The following is a 17,853-nucleotide window of genomic DNA, read 5'->3' on the forward strand; positions in this document are numbered from 1 at the left end:
TTGATCACGATGTTGATATCAATGACGAGGAGGATCGCTTAGTTCTTGAACCCGATGAGGGTGATCCCGTTTCATGTGTTTTAGAATGCATCCTACTCACACCTAAAGTGGCTTCATTTCCTCAACAACACTCCTTGTTTAGAGCTCGTTGCACTATCGACGGGAAAGTGTGCAATGTTATCATAGATAGTGGTAGTACCGAAAAAATTGTCTCTACTAAATTAGTAAATGCCTTAAACTTGAAGGTTTCTCTTCATCCAACCCCATACAAAATTAGTTGGATTAAAAAAGGAGGAGAAGCCCAAGTTACTTCTATTTCAACAATTCCCTTATCCATTGGGAACAACTACAAAGATCAAATAATTTGTGATGTTCTAGACATGGACGTATGTCACATACTATTGGGAAGACCTTGGCAGTATGACACCCAAGCCATACATAAAGGCCGTGAGAATACCTACGAATTTCTGTGGATGGGTAGAACAGTGGTTTTGCTACCTTTGACAGGGGCAAACACTTCAAATCCTAAGGAAAAAGAACAGTTGTTTCACCTAGCTAAAGGGAAACACTTCTCTTTCCAAAAAAATGAGCTGATTCTTGGCTTAGTCATCAAGGACTTTACTCCTACCGGTAGTAACCAACTGGCCGAAATTCCTCTTGAAATTACAACTCTACTGGAAAAATTTCCAACTATCACCACACTACCAAACACATTACCACCCCTCCGAAATATTCAACACCATATTGACCTTATACCAGGTTCCACATTACCTAACTTGCCTCATTATCGCATGAGCCCCGGTGAATATAAAATCCTACATGAGCAACTAGTCGAATTGTTAGACAAAGGCTATATTCAACCTAGCTTGAGCCCGTGTACGGTGCCCGCCTTCCTCACTAAAAAAAGGATGGGTCGCGGCGAATGTGTGTGGATAGTTGAGCTATCAATAAAATAATCGTTAAATATCGTTTTCCTATCCCTCGTATTAATGACTTATTTGACCAGTTAGGGGGAGCATTGATCTTCTCCAAGATAGATTTGCACAGTGGATATCATCAAACACGTATCCGACTGGGGGACGAATGGAAAACCGTTTTCAAAACCAACTAAGGACTGTTCGAGTGGCTTGTCATGCCTTTTGGATTATCTAACGCCCCTAACACCTTCATGAGGTTAATGCATGAGGTTCTTCTTCCTTTTCTTAATAAATTTGTCGTGGTTTATTTTGATGATATTGTGATCTACAGTACCTCTAGGGAAGACCATTTACATCACCTTCAACATGTGTTTACTACACTTAGTGATAATAACTTAGTGATAAATTTGAAAAAGTGCATGTTTTTTGTTTATGAGATATCATTACTAGGATTCATTATTAATGGGAAAGACATTCAAATGGACCCTAAGCAAATAAAAGCAATAATGGACTGGCCTCAACCTAAAACAGTAAGGGATATTCAATCCTTTCTAGGCCTTGCATCCTTCTATAGGAAATTCATACGAAATTTTAGCTACCTAGTGGCCCCATTAACAGACTATCTCAAACAAGGAAAATTTTCCGAGGGTACTGACCAAACCGGCAGTTTTGAAACTATCCAACAAAAACTTAGTGAAAGTCCTGTTCTTAGTTTACCCGACTTCATTCAACCATTTGAAGTTTCAGTAGATGCTTTCGGAGTAGGCATAGGAGCTGTTTTATCCCAGAACAATCATCCCATCGAATACTTTAGTGAAAAATTAAGCCTTGCACGCCAAAATTGGAGCACCTACGAACAAGAACTCTACGCGTTAGTCCGTGCTCTTAAGCAATGGGAGCACTATCTATTAAGAAAGAATTCATACTCTTTACTGATCACTTTTCCCTTAAGTTCCTTCGTACTCAAAAAACCGTGAGCCGAATGCATGCAAGGTGGTTGGCTTTCGACGCTTTGACTTTGTTATCAAACATAAAACCGAGATTACCAATAAGGTAGCCGACGCCCTAAGTTTAAAGGGAAGTTTACTAGCAATCCTACAAGGGGAAATCATAGCTTTCAATACTTTACCTAAGACAGTTGGCACAAATGCTCTATAAACAATAACTCTGACGATTTTCATCTTTTAGGAGGGTACTTATTCAAAGGTAATCAATTATGTATCCCTCATACATCCCTACTGTAGAGACTAAGATTGGAGAGAATCCAATTTCATATATTCTCATTATTAAAGTCTATATATATAGACAAATATACAAGGTTGACCTAATCCTATAAGGAGAAGGTAAATGACAAATTAATATTAATACAAGAATATAGAATATACTAATATATACTCTAACACTCCCCCTCAAGTTGGTGCATATATGTAACCATGCCCAACTTGTTAGACAAATAATCTATTCGTGCTTCATTCAACTTTTGTTCTGTGATTTTTGATATCATTGGGATCACCTCATAAGTTACGATTGATTTCTTGTCAGCCATAACAAACAAGCGAACTTATTTGAACAAAACGACAGAACCAGACCAAACCACCCGAACCAAACAAAACAGATGAATCAAACGGTTGGAACCAAACCGGATTAGGTGTTTTCTGAAACCAGAAACCCCAAGTGCTCCCCCACGACAACCAGAGGGGTAAAGGCGATTGGCGGTCACGGAAGCGCACCGTGACGAAGGTGCGAAGGACGGCGAGACGAAACCCACGAATAGCAATTGGAAAAACAACTGGCAAATCAGCAAGCGGCGGCGGCGGTGGCAGTGGTGGTCGGCGGCGGCGGCGGCAGCGGTGGTGGTGTTGGATAGCAATGAACAAAAACCCTAATGGGCGCAAAACCCTAATGGGCGCAAAACCCTAATGGGCACAAAACCCTAATGGGCACAAAACCCCAATGGGCATCAAAACCCTAGTGGGCACAAAACCTAGATCTCTGATACCATGTAGAGACTAAGATTGGAGAGAATCCAATTTCATATATTCTCATTATTAAAGTCTATATATATAGAAAAATATACAAGGTTGACCTAATCTTATAAGGAGAAGGTAAATGACAAATTAATATTAATACAAGAATATAGAATATACTAATATATACTCTAACACCTATGAACAGCCTTTATTCAAGAACTTCATTCGGGTGGGTTAGCAGGCCATTTTGGGCGTGATAAAACTTTCACCTTGGTAGCAGATAAGAAAGAATGTGTTTAACTACGTTTCTAAATGTTTTACATGTCAAATAAATAAAGGAACAACTCAAAACACTAGACTCTACACTCCATTACCCATACCTCAATCAATTTGGGAAGACCTATCTATGGATTTTATTTTAGGACTACCCAAAACCCAACGTGGATTCGATTCAGTCCTAGTTGTTGTAGATCGCTTCAGTAAGATGACACACTTTTTAGCTTGTAAGAAAACTTCAGATGCTGTTTTTGTGGCTAATCTTTTTTTCAGGGAAGTTGTTCGCCTTTACGGTATTCCAAAGACTATTGTTTCGGATCGTGATGTCAAGTTCCTTAGTCATTTCTGGTGAACTTTGTGGCGCAAATTCGACACTTCTCTTAAATATAGCACCACTAGCCACCCACAAACGGACGAACAAAAAGAAGTTACAAACTGCACTCTTGACATGCAGAACAAATCTACGGGGAAGCCCCCATTTGAAGTAGTTTATACTAAACTCCCTCGCTTAACCATAGACATTACTAATTTACCATCTTCTATTGATGTTAGTTTGGAGGCGGAGCAAATGGCAGAAAGGATAGCAAAATTGCATCAGGAAGTCCGTGATCATATTGAGGCAACCAACTCCAAATATAAAGAAGCTGCAGATAGTAAAAGAAGACCAGTACACTTCCAAATTGGAGATCTGGTCATGATTTATTTAAGGAAAGGAAGACTACATATGGGCAAGTATAGTAAGCTTAACAAAAAGAAGATTGGTCCCTTTCCAATCCAAGAAAAGTGCGGTGACAACGCCTACGAGATTCAGCTGCCGAGTACAATATCAACCCAATCTTTAATGTAGCAGATATATTCCCATATCAAACGCCTGATTCCTTCAATCTAGCTTCCTAAGAACTCGAGGACGAGTTTGTTTTTCAAGGGGAGGAAAATCTGATGTAGTTGGCAGTTCTGTTTTAGTTATTTTAGTTTAGTTGATGATTAGTTGGGTTGGTTAGTTATTTGTTGTTTAGTTGGGTTGGTTAGTCAAAGCATTCCTAGCCTCCTTGCTTAAAAATAGCAAGCCTTTTCTTTGTAGAAGATCATCTTATCATTCTTAATAAAATTCTCCCTTTCGAGTTACACCAAGATAACTTGATCCAACTCCTCTCGAGGCTTGTTTTGAATCCTAAAGCTTCTCTTTTATGGCTTAATGCAGTAAAGGCAGTGGTGTATGAGGTGTGACATGAAAGAAATCTTAGAATCTTTGAAGAGGAGAGGCAGTCTCCTTCGGCTTGATTCAACTTTGCTAGATTCAAAGCCTCTCAATGGAGCTCCTTATCCCGTCTTTTTAAATTTTATTCTAATTGGGGAGTTTTTGTGCCATCTTTTTAGAATTTTAATTTTCTGTTTCAGCTATATCTTCACTCTTTTCGAAAGTTTGTATCTTTGAACAGTTCTGTTACTTTTCATTATTTCAATGAGAAGTTTGTATCTTGTTCAGAAAAACAAAATTGATCCTTCATCTAGAAAATAGAGACCATTAGTTTCTCTAGCACTACTAATCATCTTCCCCGAACTGGTTCTTGAAGTTTACTAATGGATATTGTTGGTTTATTATTTGTGAATATTAGCTGTAAATATTAATAGTTATGTTAATTTAAGAGAGTAAAAAATATACTACTATATTCAAACATGTAACTCAGGTCTTCTTATATAGGAGAATGACCTACTACAAACAAGGAAAGTATAAATACCATAAAGACTGAATATCAACAATAAAGACTAAATATTAACAACTAATATTGACACCTAATATTTACACAAATATTGATAAATCCAACACTCCCCCTCAAGCTAGTTTGAAGATGTCGTCCATAACCAGCTTGCTGATTAAATTGTCCAATTGTTTCTTTGGAAGTCCCTTAGTTAAAATATCGGCAATTTGCTCTGTTGTCGGAAGATAAGGGATACATATTGTACTTGCATCAATCTTCTCTTTAATAAAATATTTGTCAACCTCGATATGTTTGGTTCGGTCATATAGCACAGGGTTATGAGCTATAGATATGGCAGACTTATTGTCACAATAAATCCATATAGGTGTCGACTGAGGAATCTTCAATTCTTCAAGTATCCTTTTGATCCATATACCTTCACAAATTCCATGAGTCAATGCTCTAAACTCTGCTTCAGCAGTACTCCTGGCCACTACATTTTGTTTTTTGCTCCTCCGTGTAACTAGGTTTACTCCAACAAAGGATCTGGTAAGTAGACCTTTTGTCGGTAGTACTTCCAGCCCAATCTGCATCAGTATAAACTTCTACTTGGAAGTGGTTATTATTTTCGAATAAAATACCTTTTCCAGGAGTTCCAGTCAAATATCTCAAGATTCTGTAGACCGCTTCAAAATGAGTTGGTCCAGGTGCATGCATGAATTGACTTACCATACTTACAGAAAATGCAATATCTGGTCGCGTATGTGACAGATAAATTAATCTTCCCACGAGTCTCCGGTATTGCTCCCTATCCTTTATTTCTTCTGCGTTTGCTGCATGTAATTTCAAGTTAGATTCAATAGGAGTTTCTGCGATCCTGCAACCAAGCAATCCTGTTTCTCCAAGTAAGTCAAGAACATATTTTCTTTGATTAACGAATATATCTTTCTTCGATCTTGCGAATTCCATTCCTAGAAAATATTTTAATATTCCCAAGTCCTTGATTTGAAACTCACTTGCCAGATTTTTCTTAAGACCAGCTAGTCCTGCTTCATCATCACCAGTGAGAATAATATCATCTACATAGACAATCAGAATTGAGATTTTATTATTATCAGAGTGTTTATAAAATATAGTATGGTAAGCTTGACTCTAGAGAAATCCATAACTCGATATGACTTTTCTGAATTGTTCGAACCTATTATTCTCACCGCAAGCATCACGTTGGTCATAATATCTTTCTTCGGCAAAAGTCGAATAACAGAAGTATGAACAAAAAAGGGGGACCCATGTGAAGCAGACCGGCAACCAGATATTACCAAAGGCAAGAACGGTACGCACCAGTATGGGCGCACGGTATTTAGGCTCCCCCCTCTTGTACGCCACCGGTTATAGGTAAGAAACAAACTAAGGTTTGTGCGAGAGTGGCAAGAATCGGGTAAGATATTGTTGGGACGTGGTAGCGGATTCACCCTACACTCGGGTCACGAGATTCCATTGCGGTTTCCGAGGCCCAGAATCTCGAAGCATGCCAGCTATGAAGATGAAGAGACACTCTTAGTTACCAAGTGTCCCGTTTGGTTGGTGATTCGTTCACCCGCTTGCTCGCTTCCAACACAAGCACGCTATCCTTTGTTCGTCCTCTACCACACGGACCGGCTCCAAGCTCTTAGGAGACTATTTGAGGCCATAGAGAGATTTCTTTAATCTGCAGATTTTATTCCATCCAAGTTCTTTTTCAAAACCTGGTGGCAAATCCATAAAAACTTCTTCCCAAGGTTGGCATTGAGAAAAACATTTTTCACATCAAGCTGGTGGAGAGGCCAATTTGAGTTAATTGCAAGAGACAAAAGAACTCTAATAGAGTTAATTTTTGCAACAGGAGCAAACGTTTCCTGATAATCTATCCCGTAGGTTTGTGTGAAGCCTTTAGCTACCAATCTAGTCTTGTATCTCTCAATGCTACCATCTGCATTACATTTTACGATAAACACCCATTTACATCCCACTGGTTTCTTATCCTTTAGCAATTCTACTATCTCCCAAGTACTGTTTTGCTTTAGAGCATTCATCTCCTCCATGACAGCTAGTTTCCAATTTGGATCTTCTAAAGCTTCATGTATATTCCTTGGAACAAATAAATTAGTTATCCTAGATGTGAAGGCCTTATGACTATTTGATAGTTTTTCATATGAAATGTAGTTCGAAATAGGATATTTGGTACAACTTCGAACGCCTTTTCTAATGGCTATCGGAACATCAAGGTTAGAGACAACAAGTGAATTATTTTGAAAATTTGAAGAAGAGGGATTACCAGACAATGTTGAAGAGGGAGGATTATCAAACAGTTCCGTTTCATTTCTCGGAGTCTCAAATTAGCTTTGTGAATGAGTAACTATTTGATTTTGGTTCCTCTGATTGAATTTCCTTCTAGTATAAAACTTTAACTCAGAACTAGGATTCACACAATCGTTTTGTAGTATTTCTCCCTCTGATTGGACAGTTTCTATACTTGGCATCGAAGGACTAGTGAAATCCAAACAGGGACCAATAAAATCCAAACAGATAGGACTAGGAAGAGGAACAGAAATATCCCAAAAATTGTCTTCCAAATTCATTTTCTCCCCCGAAGAGAATTTTGGGTAAAATATGGTTGATTTTCTAAGAAAGACACATCCATACTCACAAAAATTTTTTTTGTCTGAGGATCAAAACATTTGTAACCTTTTTAACCTGAAGTATAGCCTAAGAAAACACATTTAATAGCACAAGGGTCAAGTTTCGACCTGATATGACTAGGTGTGTGAACGTAAGTAGTATACCCAAAAACTTTGAGAGGTAGATCAGAATATATACGGGATGTTGGAAAAATATTTTTAAATGACTCAATGGGAGTTTTGAAATTTAAAACTTTAGTAGGCATCCTATTTATTAGGTAGGTCGCTGTGAGAACCGCTTCCCCCCATAAATATTTTGGAACATGCATAGAAAACATTATAGCACGTGCTACTTCAAATAAATGCCTATTTTTTCTTTCAGCAATCCCATTTTGTTGAAGAGTATCCCGACAAGTAGACTATGAACCATACCTTTTTCTTTCAAAAAATTTCCCAAAAACTCGTTAAAATACTCAGTTCCATTATCAGAATGTAAAATACAAATTTTTGATTGAAATTGAGTTTCAATCATCTCATAAAAAGTTTTTGAAAATGTCTTTCACCTCAGATTTTTTTGACATTAAATAAACCCAAGACAGGCGAGTATGATCGTCAATGAAAGTAATAAACCATCTTCTTCCACTATGAGTACTAATTTTAGAAGGACACCAAACATCACTGTGAATTAAGTAAAATGGTTTGGAAGCTTTATAAGGTTTTGGAAAATATGTGGAGCGATGATTTTTTGCTAAAATACAACTTTCACAATTAAAAGATGAACAATCAATTCCCTTGAATAACTTTGGAAATAGATATTTTAAATTGAAAAAACTGGGATGTCCTAGTCTACGATGCCAAAGCACAATTTGTTCCCTAACAGAAAGAGAACTAATACTACTAAGGGCCTGAGTTATTTTATTACTAAAGGTACCTTCATCAAAGTAGTAGAAACCATCAAGCATCCTACCGTGGCCAATTATCCTCTCCGATTTCTGATTCTGAAAAATACAATGGGATTTAAAGAAAGTAACACGACAGTTAGAATCTATAGAAAGTTGGTTGACAGATAAAAGATTACATGCTAATTGTGGAACATGGAGGACAGACTGTAACGAAATGGTCTCAGTCAATTTAATGGTTCCTTTTCCTGCAACAGAAGAAAAACTACCATCTGCAATCCTAACTTTTTCATTGGAATATGAAGGAAGGTATGATTCAAAGAGATTAGAAGAACTTGTCATATGATCAGAAGCTCCAGAATCTATAATCCATGGAGATGAGTTACTACACGAGAAAGCCTTAGAATAAATACCTGTTTGTGTCAAGGATACACATGAGTTATTAGAAGGTAAATTAGAGGATAGCAATTTTAGGATTTGATGAATTTGCTCTGTACTTGAGTCACCACGACTATCACCAAACATTTCTCTACCATTGTCAGTTGAGATTTGGACCATTTTAAATAAACAATTTGTCCTGAACAAAACTGACAACAAAATCACACCACCAGATAGTAATTAACCAAATCAAATCAGGCCACAAATTAATATTAGAAAGGAGATAACCATAACCAGGGGAGTCGAACCAAGTCAGAATAAGTTATGGCAGATGAACCAACCCGAACCGTTTTGAACCAAAGCACTGAACAATGCAATATTTAGAAAATCTCAGGCGGACAGGATTGACGGTGACTACAGAGGCCGCAGTGAGATCTGCGGCGGCTGGACAGACAGATATGCGAAGGATGTTGCCAGACTAACAGATCTGCGAAGGAACGACGGTGTGGCGGCACAGATCTGTGAACGTAGGTCAGACACGGCGTTGGTGATGGCGGTTGTGAGGTCGGCTGCAAACAGATCTGCGAGCAGAAGAGGTCGACTGTGAGCAGAAGATGGAGACCGACAAGAGTGCTGGTGGATCGAAGACGGCGAGGATGTGCGCCAGGCGGAGATGGGCGATCGCGAATACCAGACGAAGAGACGCGGAGGTCGACATATGAGGGGTCACGTCGCAGTGGACCTGTGTGGATGACGGAGACCGGCGGACGATAGGTTGCGTCGCGGATGGGAGTAGCAGCGGATCTGTGCGGATGACACCGGTGCAGATCAACGGTGAGGACGATGGATCGACGGCAAGTGCAACAGCTGCGTTGCCGTGGAGAGTTCGCCGGAGGTAGACTTACCGGAAGGAGTAATGGATGACGGCTAGGGTTTTGATTGACAGCTAGGGTTTTGATTGACAGCTAGGGTTTTAAAATTAGGGTTTGGTATTTTTGATGATGGCTAGGGTTTTGAGAGTTAGGGTTTACTTCCTAAGCTCTGATACCATGTTAATTTGAGAGAGTAAAAAATATACTACTATATTCAAACATGTAACTTAGGTCTTCTTATATAGGAGAATGACCTACTACAAACAAGGAAAGTAATAAATACCATAAAGACTGAATATCAACAATAAAGACTAAATATTAACAACTAATATTGACACCTAATATTTACACAAATATTGATAAATCCAACAAGTTATTTTATTATTGTTTCCATTTTTCATCTATGTATTTTCTTATTCTTAGCACATTGGAATACAGAGATTCATCACGGATTCAACCTTTCACTTCATCAAGGCTTCATCAAGAAACATGAAGACACAGTCGTTTTCTTCCCTTTTCTGGTGACAAGCGAAGTCATTTGAGCTTTTCCAGGCGTCTTTGTTGCACTGATCTAGGTTCTACCACAATGCTACCATCTCGTCGTAGTAGGTTGTTACATCACATTGCCCTTGGTTGGATTGCCATAAATTTGTTTTCAATTCAAAAACTTGAGATGTATTCGCAAAGAATAGGTTTCATAACGATGTCCCACACCTCTTTTGCTGTTTTCAGAAATATATGGGGTTTGGCTATTGAGGGGTCTATAGAGTTGAGAAGCTAGGCTGTAACAAGGAATACTCGCATCACCACGCTTTGTAGGAGTTATTATTTGTCTTCGGTGCTCGTGATTCCCCTATCAAAAAACCGAGCTTACCTCTACCATAGATGGCCAACTTGACGGATTCAGCCCATTCTAAATAATTCTTCCCATTTAATCGATGTATGGTGAATTGAGCCCATTCTAAATTCTTCCCATTTAATCGAAGTATGGTGATTTGTATCTGGCTGAGGTCCTTGAAGGTTCCAAAACATCTTGACGGCAACATCCCTGAGGTTTGAGTTTTTTGCGGTACTAGTGTTTGGGCAAAGGGTAGGTGGTGAGTTGATCTCAGATAATTTAGCATCCATGGGGTTATTTTGGGATATTTGAAGGACAGGCTTTGATACCATAAAGTTTCAAAATAATAAGAATTTGATGCAATTTGATGATTCATTGATGAGCCAAAATGGCTTATTTATAGTTTACAAACTAGATTATGGTTAGTTTACTAACTAGTTTTCAAAACAACCTAACAACTCTAACAAATCCGCTATACATGTTAACAACCTAACAAATTATATTCTTTGAACACTTTTATTTCTTTTCATATACCTTAATGAAAGGTTTGTTTTTTGTTAAAAATAATAATAATAATAAAATATATATATATACACACACATATACATATTTCCATAGAAAGGTACTTCAAAATTAGATTTATTTTTCCTCAGCATTTTATCATAAAAAGACAATACGCTCATCAAGTTGAAAACTAGAACGTGAAAGCCAATGATGTTCTTTATTTTCAATTCAACAGATTTGTTTGACATTCCAAAGCTGGAATGAGTTCCTCCTGTCACATTCACAAATCTATACTGTTCTAAAAGATGAGAAATTTTGATTTTCGGCCCTCTTTGGAGATCTGGCTTCAATTTTATGTTATAAAAAACAAGGAATAAAATGGATGCAATGGATTTGTGTTTGGTAGGCCCAAATTTAAAAATACAATCCAAAAACTGGAACTCAAAAACTCCAAAATCTGAAAACAACATTTAGTCATTTTCAAAGTTTTCAAATATTGTATCCAAAATTTTGGCAACACGGGATTCACTAAATCCCTAAATCCTATCTTAGAATTTTGGACAAAAAACCATCTACACTAGGGTTTTCTGAACAAAGGTAGCCTTTTTTTTGTTTTTTTTTTTATCTTTTTTTTAGAACTAGGAGTTAGAGCTTTGCTCTCCTATACCCAGGGGCACCCGCACCCGCCCTAAGGCCCGGACCCATGAGACATCAAAGATTTTTGGTATTAAGATCACCAGAAGATTCAAACATGAGATCTCTAAGCGAAGTATGACTAAGAGACTCCAAACCCTTGCCAACTAGGCTGCCCCCTAGGGTTTTTTCCTTTTTTTATCTTTGGAATAATCCTTCCACATAGCGAGGAGATGAACCAATTTCTCTTCCTCCTCTTTTACAGAAAGCTGGTACAATTGGAGTTGCAAAGAGAAAAAATTTATGTTGATGAAGAAGATGAAGTTGGGAAAGTTCAATTAAAAAGAAAAGGGAAAAGACAAATTTTTAGGAAGAGCAGTCACCTTTGCTGGAGACGAAGGGGAGGAGCATTTGGAATGATCTTTTTCGACCGCCGAAGGAGGCCTCTGTGCTCTATCTATAACATTTTTAATTTGTAGATTTCGGAATGGAGAAAAGGGTTGCGAGTGTAGGGGGTTGGTTATCCATTTTTAAAATGGAGAAGGGCTGGGTGTGGGAAATAATTAGGTGGTGTAGATTTTGATTATCCATTTTTAATGGATTTCGAAATGGAGAAGGGCTTGGTGGTCTTTTCTTTAATTTAATTTAAATGAATTTTATAGATAATATTTTTATTAATAAATTCTAAATACCTTACCAAATATAATTTCAACAAATTCTTAAATCCAATTCAACTTTTGAATCTACTATCAAACACATACTTGAAAACAATAAATACAGAGAATACAACCCTTGTTTTTATCGAATCCCTTATTTTCAAATTCATGTTTTTAGATTACCAACGAAACACACTCTAAAGAACTCTCCTCCAAGTCTAGACTAGCTTCTCTCATAATGTCGGTCCTATTATTGATTAATGAACAAGGCAAGACCAAATCATCCTCTGTTTAACATAGTTGCCATTGACATCTAATATTTTTCTCATGATTTAACGAACAATGTAATGGAAATATGTAATAATAACCTGGTAAATGTTTTAAAATATTGTTCATAGCTCTTGGAAAATAAATATTTAGTTTTCCTTTAAGTACACTGTAACTTCATTTTTTTTTATGGGAAACAATATTCATTGTTATGATGAAAAATAGGAATCAGCATGCGGTCAGCTTCTGGGATCCTCTGGTGGAAACGATGAAAGCTAGACTCAATAAATGGAGAGGATTGCTGCTTTCTAAGTGAGGGAGGTTACCTTTGGCATAGTTTGTGTTAAATAGCGTCCTAGTGTACTATTTCTCCATCTTAAAGGCCTTACCAAAGTTATTGACTCCATGGAAAAGCTAATGGGAAACTTTTATTTAGATTGAAGGTACCGTCATAGTCAATTCCATACTAAGGATTTGGGAGTGCTGAAATACTTCTTAGGAATTGAGGTAATAAGGAGCAAGAAGGGGATTCTCTTATCACAGAGAAAATATGTACTTGATCTGTTAACTGAAACAGGAAAGTTAGCTGCTAAGCCACGTAGTACCCGAATGATACCTAATTTACAACTTACAAAGGGATGAGAGTTGTTGAAAGATCTTGAGAAGTATAGGAGGTTAGTAGGGAAGTTGAATTATCTTATAGTTACGAGGCCAGACATAGCTTATCCAGTCAGTTTATGAGTTCTCCTACGACGGACCATTGGGCCGCATTGGAACATATTCTATGTTATTTGAAAGGTGCTCCTGGACGTGGTTTGTCATATAAAAATCATGGTCATCTTAATATTGAATGTTTTTTCAGATGCTGATTGGGCATGTTCTAGGGAAGATAGAAGATCAACCTCAAGATATTGTGTATTTGTTGGAGGTAATTTAGTTTCTAGGAAAAGTAAGAAACAAAATGTGGTGTCGTGTTCGAGTGTTGAATCAGAATATAGAGTTATGGCACAGTCGATGTGTGAATTAGTATGGATATATCAGCTTCTGACTCAATTGGGATTTGACATCACCACTCCAATGAAACTTTGGTGTGATAATCAAGCAGCTCTCCATATTGCATCTAATCTAGTATTTCATGAACGAACCAAACAAATTGAAGTTGATTGTCATTATGTACGTGAGAAAATACAGCAAAGATTGGTGGCTACAGGATATGTGAAGACTGGAGAGCAGTTAGGAGATATCTTTACTAAAGCATTGAATGGAGCACGAATAGATTGTCTCTCTAACAAGCTTGGCATGATTAACATATATGCACCAACTTGAGGGGGAGTGTTAGAGTATATATATTAGTATATTTTTATATTCTTGTATTGATATGTATTAATTTGTCCTCTACCTTCTTCTTCTAGGATTATGTCAACCTTGTATATTTGTCTATATATATAGACTTTAATAATGAGAATAGACGACATTTGATTCTCTCAAATCCTAGTGTTTACAGACTTCATTGCCAATCCTATAAGAATCCATGAGACTCCGTTCGCTTCATCTAGTTTGGCTTAGTTCAAACCAGTTCAGGTTTATTGCGCCTCAGTTCAGTCCAGTTTTAGCTCTGCTTTTATTTTTACCTCGTGTTTTGTGGGTTTTCATTTTTTTGAGTTGCTGTTTAGTCGCTTTGTTAGCATCAATGTCACAATCCAATAAAATTACCAAAGAATTGGACACACATGTGATAAAAAAACTAAGGAGTTTCATGGAAACTTTGGATACATCTCCAAACCTGAGATTTTGGGTTATCACCCAAGAGAAAGCCTAGATATAAAAGGGGGAAAGTTTCGACCTTGCAACCAACAAGATAACAAGATAACAGTTAGACCGTTTAACCATCCAAAGGCTTTGATTGATTTAGTCAAATTTAACAAGATAACATCATCATCCTTGAAAAAATTAAGGTGTCAGTCAGCAAATTGAAGATGTGAGTCATGAATAGCTTTACTCCCAACTAAAAGACATTCAAATGAGCCTTTTGAGTAAATGTTGTGCAAAGGACTACTAAACACATTGATTACTAAAAGGAAAAAGAAAGGTGAAAGAGGGTCGCCTTACCTTAGCCCTCTATAAGCTATTATTATTCCTTTAGGTCTTACTATTGATAACTTTGTGCCCCTTACACGTTTATTAATCCATCTTATCCACTTACTGACAAATTTCTTCTATTTAAGCACCTCTTCTAAAAATAGCCAGTTAACCTTGTCAAAGGCCTTTCCAATGTCGAGTTTGAGCAACCAGCCACTTTTATTTCTTGATTTATAGTCTTCTATCGCTTCATTGGCTATCAAAATAGGGTCTAGAATACATCTTCTTTCAATGAACGCATTTGGTTTAACTGAAACAGAGGAGGACATTATCTTTTTGAGACATTCAGCAAGGACTTTAGCCAAAACATTATAAATGGAAGTGGTGAGACTGATGGGCCGGAAATCCTTGATGTTTGCAGCTGACTCCTTTTTTGGGATAAAGGCAAATGAAGTTTTCCTTTAAGCATGCAAACTTTATAAATGGAAGTGGTGAATCTGACGACTCGCAAATCCTTGACGTTTGCAGCTGACTCCTTTTTCGGAATAAGGCAAATGACGTTTCTCTTTAAGCATGCATTACTGTGTCCATTACAAAAGAATTCCTCAAACAAACAAACAAAAACAACCTTCAACTGCTGCCAAAATCTGATAAAGAACTCTATTGTACAACCATCAAGGCCTGGGGCTCTGTTCTTGCCAAGAGATCCTAGTGCTTGCCAGATTTCAACTTCCTCAAAACGTCTTTCAACCAAGATCAATTTTTTGAAGAGATTGAGCACCAATTGAGATCACTGGGGAAAAAACGTTGGGAAAAGTTGCAACAATAAAGCTTTTCAAAAAATCCAAAGATTTCACCTTCAATATCACTCTATTAATAAAATAAACGCCCTGAGGGGCCGTTTGGTTGGAGGGTTTATTGGGTGGGAATGGGCATGGACAAGTAAAACTCTTGTTTGTTACACAGATTTGAATACTTTTCCTGGAAATAACTTATTCTCATGGACAAGCGTTTTCTTTGCACTCCCATTTTCATGGGTTTGTCCATGGGTTTTGTGTCAGACTATCCTTTTCTTTTTGTTTTTTTTTAACAAGAAACGAACTTTTCATTGATTTAATAAAAAAATAACATAAAATTGTTCAAAGATACAAATCCCTGAATCCCTGAAGGAGTGAAAATGTAAACAAAACAATAAACAGAAACAAAAATTAAGAGGGAGTTATAAAAGTCTTCCGGTTAGAAAAAATCATACTTGAAGAATAGTTAACAAATACATTGGAAAGAGCACACCATTGAGAAGCCTTAAACTTGGCTAAATAGAAAGAATCCACCGAAGCTCTTCTTTTCCCCTTGAAAAGCCTTTGATTCCTTTCAAACCAAATGTCGGGCAGAGCTTTGACTCCGCTATGCCAAAGAAGACCCGCCCTTGGTGCAAGACTTGGACCAATTAACAATTTGTAAACAGCCTTTACAACTTCGAAGTCAAAAACCCAAGAAACCTCGAAAATCTCAAAGAAAAGCTTCCAGCAAGAAGCAGAAAAAGAGCACTGGAAGAAAATATGTTGCTGATACTCACAAGACTTGCCACACAGTGAGTAAATGGAAGGATAAAGAAGCATTGTAGGGTTCTTCTTTTGTAGAACATCAACCGTATTAACTTTGCCATAAAGAAGAATCCATACGAGAACATTAACTTTCTTTGGACATTTAGATTTCCAGAACGCACCGAACAATTCCTTTGGCAAAGATGTAAAATTCTGTTGTTTACATAAGGAAGCTACCGAAAAAACCCCCGAACGTTCCAAAGACTAGCGCCTTCTATCAACATCGTCACTGACCGAGGCCAAGCTAAGAATGGGTAGCAAGGCTGAAAACTCCCCAAATTCATCATGTCTTAAAAATCTCCTAGTCTCAAGGTGCCAACACTCGAAATGGAGTCCCAAAATTGAGAAACAGAGGCATTAGGAAGAGGAGAAAGCTTAAAGATCTTAGGAAAACAAACCTTTAAAGCCTCCCTGCCTATCCAAATATGGTGCCAAAAGGAAACCCTATCTCCAGTACCAACTGTGAACTGTGCATGATGCTCCACTTTTTTCCACTGCTTAATAATATTACTCCCAAGGACAACGACGGCAAGAATTAGGTCATTCGGCTCTGATTGAAGAGGGAAATGCCACTGTCATTCTTTAATTCAGAAATTAAAGCCTTTCTTTTCCAGGCAGCCAAATACCGATGGAAGAATTTAGTGTTCTCGTCTCCTTCCTTTAGCCAATGAACTTTGCACTTTTGAATCAAGGTCCCCTCTTTCTCAATATAAATGTTAAGGAGACCGTTTTGAAGGACACAACGTTCCTCTCGCTCACCAGAGGATAAGCCAAAGCATTCCTCAATAAGATCGAGAGAGTTGATATCATTAATGATTTGTTCCTCTTTTCTCCTTTTTCTTCTTTTCATTATTCAAATGCCACTGTTTAAGAAAAACCTCCGGGTTTCTTAGCTTGGAAGATAGGGCGAATCCAGCCCAACCATAGGAAGTGTCAACAGCCAATTCAAATTCAGCCAAGTATCTATAAAAGAGATTAGTTTTCTCATCCCCTTCCTTCGGCCGTGAAACTTTACACCTTTGTATCAAGATCCTTTTTTCCTCAATGTATAAGTTTAGCAAATCATTCTAAAGAGAACTTTTTTCAATTTCTTCAACGGAGATACCTAAAACTTCTTTCTTTTACTCCAATGAAGAAATGTCATTAATAATTCGAGACTCCTTGTCCTTATTCTTTATTTCATTCATCAGATTCCTCAATTTAGAAGAAATCGAGAATCCCACCCAACCACAGGAATTCTAAAGTATTAAATTGTTTAGCAAATTTGGAATAAAATGTATATTCATTTTCTAAGAAAAATAATACTATTACTGTTATATAAGTCACAATTTTTTGGAAAAGGGTACACTTCTGGTTATGATGGAAACATTCTAGTAGTCAACTGAAATATTAAGCAAAAGAGCAACTCTCAACGTTTTCTAAAATATCCACAGTGAAAAGAGGACAGTAATTATACCTATAGGGAAAATGCTACCTACCATCCTGTGCTTCTTAAGACCTTCACCATCAGTTCCTGTACTAGATTTGCATTGTGAACTGGTTGATGATTTTCTAATCATCTTATACTCCGAAGAGTTTCTATACTGATGCCAACAAGACTGGA

The 17,853-nt window shown here is 37.4% G+C and overlaps 1 protein-coding gene across 6 annotated transcripts in view; it reads right to left on the minus strand.

The window, feature by feature from the left end:
• XIJ (P-loop containing nucleoside triphosphate hydrolases superfamily protein) overlaps nucleotides 1-17,853 on the minus strand; it is an 82,632-nt gene that overhangs the window by 13,927 nt on the left and 50,852 nt on the right. For 4 of the 6 annotated variants that reach the window (XM_022300894.2, XM_088117304.1, XM_088117305.1 and 1 more), the window contains exon 22: nucleotides 17,729-17,848. The exons of 1 other annotated variant lie outside the window; for it this stretch is intronic. In XM_022300894.2, coding sequence (XP_022156586.1) covers nucleotides 17,729-17,848 — 120 coding nt within the window. Of the gene's footprint in view, nucleotides 1-17,706; nucleotides 17,849-17,853 lie in introns of all 6 variants that reach the window. One more of the 6 variants, XM_022300897.2, reaches the window with a different exon arrangement.

This window comes from Momordica charantia (assembly GCF_013281855.1).
Source record: "Momordica charantia cultivar OHB3-1 chromosome 9 unlocalized genomic scaffold, Mcharantia_2.0 BLBB01000009.1, whole genome shotgun sequence".
NCBI lineage: Eukaryota > Viridiplantae > Streptophyta > Magnoliopsida > Cucurbitales > Cucurbitaceae > Momordica > Momordica charantia.